Genomic DNA, 11,656 nt, shown 5'->3' on the forward strand with positions numbered 1-11,656 from the left:
TCCTTTCAGTATTACTTCGTTCAGTTGCATGTGCTTACTCTGTGTAGGACTGTTCATTATAATCCAGTACTCTGTGTAGGACTGTTGTGTTCTTTATAATCCAGTACTCTGTGTAGGGCTGTTCATTATAATACAGTACTCTGTGTAGGGCTGTTGTGTTCATTATAATACAGTACTCTGTGTAGGACTGTTCATTATAATGCAGTACTCTGTGTAGGACTGTTCATTATAATGCAGTACTCTGTGTAGGACTGTTCATTATAATACAGTACTCTGTGTAGGACTGTTGTGTTCATTATAATACAGTACTCTGTGTAGGACTGTTCATTATAATACAGTACTCTGTGTAGGACTGTTCATTATAATACAGTACTCTGTGTAAGGCTGTTGTGTTCATTATAATACAGTACTCTGTGTAGGACTGTTCATTATAATGCAGTACTCTGTGTAGGACTGTTCATTATAATACAGTACTCTGTGTAGGACTGTTCATTATAATACAGTACTCTGTGTAGGACTGTTGTGTTCTTTATAATACAGTACTCTGTGTAGGACTGTTGTGTTCATTATAATGCAGTACTCTGTGTAGGACTGTTCATTATAATACAGTACTCTGTGTAGGACTGTTGTGTTCATTATAATACAGTACTCTGTGTAGGACTGTTGTGTTCTTTATAATACAGTACTCTGTGTGGGGCTGTTGTGTTCTTTATAATACAGTACTCTGTGTGGGGCTGTTGTGTTCTTTATAATACAGTACTCTGTGTGGGGCTGTTGTGTTCGTCTCCAGGTATCCAGGTGAGCTGGACGCTCCTCTCTCTCTGGTCAGTCAGCTCCAGGTCTGTAGGAGGGTCTGGTTCCTCTGGAGAGGAAAACACAGTGTCAGTACCACTCACTACTACAACAACAAGGTCACCTGATGCTTTCGGGGGTGGGAGTCAGCATGCCTTGTTTGATAAACTGAGTAACTGAGCGAAAGCCCGAAATGAGCCGGACCCAGCTCCAACTCCAAAACACAGTAGTCAGGATGGACATAGTTACCATAAATAATAATAATAATAATCACACTAGTGAATAAATCTAATGATGCAGCAGACACTTCAAACACACACAGACTGGTCTCTCTCTGGTCACGGACTGTCAATATGCCACTGCAGTAGCATCACAACAGAGCCATAGCATGCTAACCAAACGGACAGGACTGCTACAGTAAGGGTGAAGGTCAGTTTCACACACTCAGGACTGAGGGAGAGGAGGATGAGAACAGATGATGCTAATAATATGGCCAACAGGGCCAGCGTTGTTTAAATGTAGACAATAGCAGAGCTGGAGTAGCCTCTGAGAGAGCAAGGACAGGAGTCAGATAGGAGTGACAGGTTAGTGACAAACACAGGTTTCAGAGAGAAGAAGCAATAGGACTACACAGCAACAGGAAGCTGATGAAACACTTCCTATAGTCAATCACCAATATCACAACACTCTAGTGCTGTTGCCAGAGCACTGGTGTTCTATAGTCAATCACCAATATCACAACACTTCTAGTATTGGTTATGAAAGACTGGTGTTCCTATAGTCAATCACCAATATCACAACACTAGTGTTGGTTATGAAATACTTCCTATAGTCAATCAACAATATCACAACACTCTAGTATTGGTTATGAAAGACTGGTGTTCCTATAGTCAATCACCAATGTCTAACACTCTCTAGTACTGGTTATGAAATACTTCAGTCAATCACCAATATTACAACACTCTAGTATTGGTTATGAAAGTGACGTGTTAATATAGTTAATCACCAATATTACAACACTCTAGTATTGATTATGAAGACTGGTGTTACTATAGTCAATCACCATTTTAACCTCCAGTATTGATTATGAAAGACTGGTGTTACTATAGTCAAATCACCAATATTACAACACTCTAGTATTGATTATGAAAAGACTGGTGTTACTATAGTCAATCACCAATATTACAACACTAGCATTGGTTATGAAATACTTCCTATAGTCAGATCATTATATATTTACAACACTCTATTATTACAACTCTGTGAGCATTGGATGTGACTGCAAAGTATTTAAATAAAGATGTTAACAGACTATTCAGAACATGTACACATACGTGTCTACCACAGAGATGAACCATATCAAATTGTCATAACAATAACTAGAGGACATAGAATATAGGTAGCTGATAGAGGGAGGAGAGGATAGAATGTGTTGTATATCCTAAGATAAGTTAGGTAAACATCATGAAGTATAGAGGTAAACTCATCAACGACGGTGAGCATGGCGCATGAGTCTGGTCCAGGTGGTGTGTTCATGATTACAGGTGTAGGTTCCTCGTCCTGTCACTTCTCTCTGGTTGATGGTCGTGACTGTCAGTGTCCACCGCCCAAGAACCTAACAAAACAAAACACAGACACACAGTCAGACAATCATGTCAGTAACTGTGGCGACGGCAATAGCATCGAATAGTCCCAGCGATATGCAACTGTTCAGGAAGTCAGGAACCAATACACACAGTCAGACAATGCCATATAGTAACCCGTATGACGGCAATATAGCATCAATAGTCCCAGCTTGCAGTATGCAACTGTTCAGGAAGTCAGGAACCAATACACACAGTCAGACAATCATGCTTATAGTAACCTGTGGCGACGGCAATAGCATCGAATAGTCCCAGCGATGCAACTGTTCAGGGAAGTCAGGAACCACACAGTCAGACAATCATGCTTATAGTAACCTGTGGCACGGCAATAGCATTAATAGTCCCAGCGATATGCAGCTGTTAGGGAAGTCAGGAACCAATACACAGTCAGACAAATCATGCTTATAGTAACCTGTGGCGGACTGCAATAGCATCGAATAGTCCCAGCGATATGCAACTGTTCAGGGAAGTCAGGAACCAATACACAGTCAGACAATCATGCTTATAGTAACCTGTAGACTGCAATAGCATCGAATAGTCCTAGCGATATGCAACTGTTCAGGGAAGTCAGGAACCAATACACACACAGTCAGTCAGGAAAGCAAAGGCTAGCTTTTTCAAACAGAAATTTGCATCCTGTGGCTCTCCAAAAGTTTGGGACACTGTAAAAGTCCATGGAGAACAAGGGCACCTTCCTCCCAGCTGCCCACTACACTGAGGCCTGTAACACAGTCACCACCAATAAAACATTCATTACATTTCTTGTCGCCACTATGCTTCTCCCTGGCTAGCCCAACCCCGACAACAGCTCCACACCCCCCGGCAGCTACTTGCCCAAGCCTCCCAGCTTTTCCTTCACCCAAATCCAGATAACTGATGTTCTGAAAGAGCTGCAAAACCTGGACCCCTACAAATTAGCCAGGCTAGACAATCTGACCCTCTCTTTTAAAATGATCCACCGCCTTTGTTGCCACCACTATTACTAGCCTGTTCAACCTCTCTTTCGTATCGTCCAGATCCTAAAGGTGGAAAGCTGCCTTGGTCATCCCCTCTTCAAAAGGGGTGACACTCTAGACCCAAACTGTTATATACCTATATCTATCCTACCCTGCCTTTCTAAAGTCTTCAAAAGCCAAGCTAATATACAGATCACTGACCATTTGAATCCCACCGTACCTTCTCTGCTGTGCAATCCGGTTTCCAGCTGGTCACGGGGCACCTCAGCCTGTGCAGCTGTATTCATCGACCTGGCCAAGGCTTTCGACTCTGTCAATCACCGTATTCTTATTGGCAGACTCGATAGCCTTGGTTTCTCAAATGACTTCCTTCGACTGGTTCACCAACTACTTCACAGACAGAGTTCAGTGTGTCAAATCAGAGGGCCTGTTGTCCGGACCTCTGGCAGTCTCTATGGGGGTACCACAGAGTTCAATTCTCGGGTCGACTCTTTTCTCTTTATATATCAACGATGTCGCTCCTGCTGCAGGTGATGCCCTGATCCATCTCTAAGCAGACTACACCATTCTGTATACTTCTGGCCCTTATTTGGACAGGTATTTGGTGTTAACTAACCTCCAAACAAGCTTCAATACCATTCAATACTCCTTCCGTGGCCTCCAACTGCTCTTAAACGCTAGTAAAACCAAATGCATGCTTTTCAACTGTAACGCTGCCCGCACCCGCCCGCCCGACTAGCATCACTACTCTGGACGGTTCTGACCTAGAATACGTGGACAACTACAAATAACTAGGTGTCTGGCTAGACTGTAAACTCTCCTTCCAGACTAATTTCAAACATCTCCATTCCAAAATCAAATCTAGAATCGGCTTTCTATTTCGCAACAAAGCCTCGTTCACTCACGCCGCCAAACTTACCCTAGTAAAACTGACTATCCTACCGATCCTCGACTACGGCGATGTCATCTACAAAATATCTTCCAATACTCTACTCAGCAAACTGGGTGTAGTCTATCACAGTGTCATCCGTTTTGTTACCAAAGCGCCTTGTACCACCCACCACTACGACCTGTATGCTCTAGTCAGCTGGCCCTCGCTACATATTCGTCGCCAGACCCACTGGCTCCAGGTCATCTATAAGTCTATGCTAGGTAAAGCTCCGCCTTATCTCTGCTCACTGTCATGATAATAACACCCACCCGTAGCACGCACTCCAGCATGTATATCTCACTGGTCATCCCCAAAGCCAACACCTCCTTTGGCCGCCTTCCCTTCCAGTTCTCTGCTGCCAATGACTGGAACGAAGTGCAAAAATAGCTGATGTTGGAGACTTACATTTCCCTCACTAACTTTAAACATCACCTATCTGAGCATCTAACAGATCGCTGCAGCTGTACATAGTCCATCTGTAAATAGCCCACCTAATCTACATACCTCATCCCCCATATTGTTTTTATTTACTTTGCTGCTCTTTTGCACACCAGTATCACTACTTACACACCATCATCTGCTCATCATCATCTGCTCATCTATCACTCGTGTTAATTGTAATTACTTTGCTACTATGGCCTATGTATTGCCTTACCTCCTCAAGCCATTTGCACACAATGTATATAGACTTTATTTATTTTCTAGTGTGTTATTGACTGTACGCTTGTTTATTCCATGTGTAACTCTGTGTTGTTGTTTCTGTTCACACTGCTTTGCTTTATCTTGGCCAGGTCGCAGTTGGAAATGGGAACTTGTTCTCAACTAGCTTACCTGGTTAAATAAAGGTGAAAAAAATAATGAAAAAGCAAATTCAATCATACATTTACCAAATACATAATTTGTTCAGGCTTTTGCTCCAGCCCTGCTGTAACACACCTAATGTGGGGGGCTGAGGAGGGCCTGAGGAGGGCCTGAGGAGGGCCTGGGGAGCAGTTTGATTAGTAGAATGAGGTGTGTCAGAATCAGGGAGGATGTTAATCTCTCCTGGAGTAGGGTTGACCACCACTGGCCTATAGCAGACCCATATCTATAGAGAGAAGGTGTGTATAGAGGAGATGGTCTACTCTAGAGTACCTCTCGTCGTCAGGCAGCTCTCCATTGTCTTTGAGCCAGTTCATGGTGGGGATGAGGGTGGGGTCGTGTTTAACTTTACACTCAAACACTGCCTTCCTGTTCCTCTGGACCACCATGTACTCTGGCTGGGCCAGGATCCTCGTCGGCTCTGAAGGACAATACACACATATATGGTTACACTTCATATGAATACCCTCTTAATAATGCATTATAACACCTATAACTACATTCATAATGCATTATAACATCTATAACTACATTCATAATGCATTATAACATCTATAACTACATTCAGAATGCATTATAATATTTATAACTACATTCATAATGCATTATAACATCTATAACTACATTCATAATGCATTATAACATTATAACTACATTCATAATGCATTATAACATCTATAACTACATTCATAATGCATTATAACATCTATAACTACATTCATGATGCATTATAAGTGTCCATAACTAAATTCATAATGCATTATATCTAGTACATTCATAATGCATTATAACATCTATAACTACATTCATAATGCATTTTATAACATCTATAACTACATTCATAATGCATTATAATATTATAACTACATTCATAATGCATTATAAGTGTCTATAACTACATTCACGTGTCCATAACTACATTCATAATGTATTATAACTACATTCATAATGTATTATAACATCTATAAATAGATTGGGGCATCAGGTAGCCTAGTGGTTAGAGAGTTGGACTAGTAACCGGAAGGTTGCAAGATCGAATCCCGAGCTGTCGTTTTGCCCTGAACAAGGCAGTTAACCCACTGTTCCTAGGCTGTCATTGAAAATAAGAATCTATTCTTAACTGACTTGCCTTGTTAAATAAAGGTAAAATAAAAATGGTAACATCTATAAATACATCCATAAGTGTCTATAACTACATTCATGAAGCATTATAATCTGGTTATAAGCAGGCTTGTCTGACCTTTGACCTCCAAGTAGACATGGTTCTCCCTGGTTCCCAGGTTGTTGGAGGCTATACAGGTGTACTTGCCACTGTTCAGGGACTGGGCTACGTTGATCTCTAAGGTACCGTTATTATGGATCACATATGGGTCTCTATTCAGGATACTGGTCTGGCTGTCCTTAAACCTGCAGAGGAAACACTAGGTCACTGCATTAGAACACTAGATCCCTGTGAGACTTTATAAATGTAGTTATTCATCAGCTCAGTTCTTTATGAGAAGATCATGTTGAACAGTTTGTGACTGAAGGACTTTAAGGGACACTGTGTGATATTCATTAACAGCCCTCTGTTCACAATCACACATTTACATTACATTTAAGTCATTTAGCAGACGCTCTTATCCAGAGCGACTCACACTAGAGTCAGTGAACTCCATTAGGAAGTGCAGATGGTGTTAACAGAGAGGAGTTAACAGAGGTGTTAACAGAGAGGAGTTAACAGAGAGGTGTTAACAGAGAGGAGTTAACAGAGAGGTGTTAACAGAGAGGTGTTAACAGAGAGGAGTTAACAGAGAGGTGTTAACAGAGAGGTGTTAACAGAGAGGTGTTAACAGAGAGGTGTTAACAGAGAGGTGTTAACAGAGAGGTGTTAACAGAGAGGATGTTAACAGAGAGGAGTTAACAGAGAGGTGTTAACAGAGAGGTGTTAACAGAGAGGTGTTAACAGAGAGGAGTTAACAGAGAGGTGTTAACAGAGAGGAGTTAACAGAGAGGAGTTAACAGAGAGGTGTTAACAGAGAGGTGTTAACAGAGAGGAGTTAACAGAGAGGTGTTAACAGAGAGGTGTTAACAGAGAGGAGTTAACAGAGAGGTGTTACATGTTTAAGTCAGTTAACAGAGAGCTGTTAACAGAGAGGAGTTAACAGAGGAGTTAACAGAGAGTGCATTCACCTTATGACATAACAGTGGGACAGAGAGGTGTTAACAAGTGCATCTAAAGACTTATCAGAGGGAGTTAACAGGTGGGTTAACAGAGAGGATTCTTAGGGTGGGGTGAGAGTGGGATTGTTAACAGGAGGAGTTAAAGAGGTGGGTTTCAGGTGTCTCCGGAAGGTGGTGATTGACTCCGCTGTCCTGGCGTTAATAGAGGGAGTTTGTTCCACCATTGGGGGCCAGGAGAGGAGTTAACAGTTTTGACTGGGCTGAGGAGTTAACGGGAGTGTAACAGAGAGGAGTTAACAGAGAGGTGTTAACAGAGAGGTATTAACAGAGTGGTGTTAACAGAGAGGATTAACAGAGAGGAGTTCAGAGAGGAGTTAACAGAGAGGTGTTAACAGAGAGGAGTTAACAGAGAGGAGTTAACAGAGAGGTGTTAACAGAGAGGAGTTAACAGAGAGGAGTTAACAGAGAGGTGTTAACAGAGAGGAGTTAACAGAGAGGAGTTAACAGAGAGGTGTTAACAGAGTGGTGTTAACAGAGAGATGTTAACAGAGTGGTGTTAACAGGAGGTGTTAACCAGTGGAGAGAACAGAGAGGAGCAGGGGTGACAGAGTGGTGTTAACAGAGAGGTGTTAACAGAGAGGTGAAGAGTGGTGTTAACACCAGAGGTGTTAACAGCGGCGTTCTGGATGAGTTAACAGAGAGGTGTTAATGTTAACAGAGAGGTGGAGCCCAGCCAACAGCGAGGTGCAGTAATCCAGAGGAGATGACAAGTGCCTGGATTAGGACCAGAGCTTCCTGTGTGAACTAACAGAGAGGTGTTGAGTGTTAACAGGGTGTTAACAGAGTGATGTTAACATGAACCGAGTGGAGTTAACAGAATTAACAGAGAGGTGTTAACAGAGAGGTGTTAACAGAGAGGTGTTAACAGAGAGGACGACAGGGTGTTGTTAACAGGAGGTGTTAACAGAGAAGGTTCAGAGAGGTGTTAACAGAGGGAGTTAACAGAGAGGTGTTAACACAAGGTGTTAACAGAGAGGTGTTAACAGAGTGGAGTTAATAGAGAGGTGTTAACTCTCTGTTAATAGAGAGGTGTTAACAGAGAGGTGTTAACAGAGAGGTGTTAACAGAGAGGAGTTAACAGAGAGGTGTTAACAGAGAGGTGTTAATAGAGAGGTGTTAACAGAGAGGAGTTAATGGAGTGGCTGACTGGCTTGTGAGACTAGAGTCTGGCTGACTGGCTTGTGAAACTTAAAGTCTGGCTGACTGGCTTGTGAGACTAGAGTCTGGCTGGCTGGCTTGTGAGAGTCTGGCTGACTGGCTTGTGAGAGTCTGGCGGACTGGCTTGTGAGAGTCAAGCTGACTGGCTTGTGTGAGTCTGGAGTCTGGCTGACTGGCTTGTGAGAGTCTGGCTGACTGGCTTGCAAGACTTAGAGCCAGATGGACTAACCATGTGATGGTTGGTATGGGCGAGCCAAACGAAGCACAGTCCAGGAAAGCAGGATTGTTGGTGATGACCTGGTACACATTGTTGGGGGGAGTCAGCACCCTTGGTGCTTCGGCTGAAAACAGAAACAAATCATATTGATAATTATTACTAAACCATAACGTGACATGAGAATGATGCAGAGAACACAAAATGCTGTCATTGGCCACAACAATGTTCAAGAGTTGTAAAGCTCCAGAGTTTAGAGTTTTTTTTGTTTATTGACTCAATATTCTGATTCTAAAAGGCAGATTCAATGGTTGTGTTTCCAGAGACTCACCGAGCACATTGACAAAAGCATTAGCCAGCAGGTAGCCAAACTCATTGGAGGCGTTGCACTGGTAGACAGCGCTGGAGCCGGTCTGGACGTCGCTCAGAATCACTGTGTCGTCCTCCACCTTCCGACTCGTGTCCTTTGGAGAGTCTATCAAGGGGATCACAGGCTAGATATACAGTATGTCACACATTCAAACCTCTGTTCACTCTTCCTCCTGCACATCTGGATGTTCATAGTTGAGGGGTAACATCGTGTAGATATGTGCTCTGCCCACATAGGGGATGAATCCTAATTTGATTGGATACTCTACTTGCGCGCAGCACCATAATTTGTGCAAATCCCTCACTGACATCAATGAATGATTTATGCAATAGTATATGAGCTCTGCTGCTGTTCTACCTACATAAGTGAAACACACTGACTATACATCTCTCTGGATAAGCGCGTTTGATAAATTACTGAAATGTAAATATACGCTTCAGTGTGCATTTCTCCAGTTAGGATTCGTTCCATTGAGCCTCAGTCTGGGGTGGAAGTGGACTAGACTCACCTTTGATGGGGACTCCGTTGACGGACCAGGCGATTTGGGGCTTGGGGTCTCCACTGACTCTGCAGGTGAGGATGCCCGTCTCCTTCGGGGCCAGGATGAGGTTCCTGGGGGCACTGATCCAGAACGGAGCCGCTGGGGAGGGGGGGGGTGAGAGTCAGAGAAAGAGAGAGAGAGGGACAGACCTATAGAAAACCCCTTTTAAAATCCACAACACCGTAAAGGTACTAGGAGTGTTAGGAACATTTCTCCACATATTCCATCTAGTCCCAACTCTTCTTTGTGTCACAGACCTTGACGTTGACTTTGATGGTGTGATGGGCGGAGCCTAGGCTGTTCTTGGCCGTGCAGCGGTAGTCCCCGGCGTCCGCCTCCATCACATCTGCGATCTTCAACGTCTTCTGGAAGTTGTGGAAGGACATCCGGCTGCTAGGAAGATCGCCACTCTCCTTATACCAGGACACCTCCGGAGTCGGACTAGCAGAAACAACAACAACGAAATAAATCACTTACCAATATCTGTGTATTGTCCTCTGCCAAAAAGAACAGACAGACAGCTGGTCCAATGTTGTCTAGGTAACCAGCCTGATTTAGCAATAGAAGACATGATGTTGTCTTGACAAGGCAACAAAGTAGTATTGCTGAATGTCACAGACAAAGATTAAACAAACCAACCTGCCCTTGTGCAAAAACAGAAGTAAAAACCTTGTTCATGCAGTGTTGTTCATGAAGTGTTGTTCATGCAGTGTTGTTCATGAAGTGTTGGTCATGAAGTGTTGTTCATGCAGTGTTGTTCATGAAGTGTTGTTAATGCAGTGTTGTTCATGCAGTGTTGTTCATGCAGTGTTGTTCATGCAGTGTTGTTAATGCAGTGTTGTTCATGCAGTGTTGTTAATGCAGTGTTGTTCATGCAGTGTTGTTAATGCAGTGTTGTTCATGCAGTGTTGTTCATGCAGTGTTGTTCATGCAGTGTTGTTCATGCAGTGATGTTCATGCAGCGTTGTTCATGAAGTGTTGTTCATGCAGTGTTGTTCATGAAGTGTTGTTCATGAAGTGTTGTTCATGCAGTGTTGTTCATGAAGTGTTGTTCATGAAGTGTTGTTCATGCAGTGTTGTTCATGCAGTGTTGTTCATGCAGCGTTGTTCATGAAGTGTTGTTCATGCAGTGTTGTTCATGAAGTGTTGTTCATGCAGTGTTGTTCATGCAGTGTTGTTCATGCAGTGTTGTTCATGCAGTGTTGTTCATGCAGTGTTGTGGGCGTACTTACAGTCCTTCAGCGATACACTCTAGCTCCAGAACCCCTCCCCTCAGGGCCATCTGGGTGCTGCTCCGCCCCAGAGGAGCCATGAAGCTGGGTCGCCGCTCCCCCGATGGACTGTCTGGAGAACAGGACAGGAAACACAATCATCTCAGCACCAGAACCACACGTTCCTATACCCTGTTCACACTACTGAGCCAAGCCGAGCTGAGCCAAGCCGAGCTGAGCCAAGTTAAGTAGTACTTCTCTGACCTGGGTGGTGGGTAAATGTAGCTGCTGGATTGTGGAAAGGGTATAACTGTCTGTAGCTAGCTGTGACCATTCAGTCCGTAGAGCCAGTAGTCCAGCACCAGCGGCATATAGACTATTATAGGATAGTAGTAATATCCCGTGCTGTTATGGACTGTGGTAGTGGATATATAATGAGTTAACTGTAGCCAGGCGTTGGCCCTACGTTGGCCCTTTCACAGGCTGCTTCCCAAATGGCTCCCTTTTCCCCATAGTGCACTATATAGGGCCACTGGTCTGAAGTAGACACACAACACCTGGAGAGACAGGCCGTCCAGTCGTCAATCCGTTGCCACGACAACCAAGGGATCTAGGATTTCTCCCTTATTATCCTTCCTCGATATAATCATATGACAGATTTTAGCCATAAGCTAGCTACGGCTGCTATGATTCTGACATGTTTAGCCCTAAGCAAGCCCTTACTGAAAGGTCTTGGAAAATCTCTTGCGGGTAAAT

The 11,656-nt window shown here is 43.5% G+C and overlaps 1 protein-coding gene across 1 annotated transcript; it reads right to left on the minus strand.

Moving 5' to 3' along the window:
* Positions 1-5,456: 5,456 nt before the first annotated feature.
* LOC124029561 (neuronal cell adhesion molecule-like) lies at positions 5,457-11,271 on the minus strand (the record flags this gene model as incomplete). Its single annotated transcript, XM_046341230.1, has 8 exons — positions 11,232-11,271; positions 10,922-11,033; positions 9,943-10,130; positions 9,657-9,788; positions 9,110-9,253; positions 8,794-8,905; positions 6,424-6,590; positions 5,457-5,604 (listed from the first exon to the last, which is right to left on the minus strand). Coding segments are annotated over exons 1-8 (1,043 nt in total), but the record flags the coding sequence as incomplete, so codon positions are not given.
* Between the last annotated feature and the right edge of the window lie 385 nt (positions 11,272-11,656).

Source organism: Oncorhynchus gorbuscha, unplaced genomic scaffold (genome assembly GCF_021184085.1).
Source record: "Oncorhynchus gorbuscha isolate QuinsamMale2020 ecotype Even-year unplaced genomic scaffold, OgorEven_v1.0 Un_scaffold_6830, whole genome shotgun sequence".
Classification (NCBI taxonomy): Eukaryota; Metazoa; Chordata; class Actinopteri; order Salmoniformes; family Salmonidae; genus Oncorhynchus; species Oncorhynchus gorbuscha.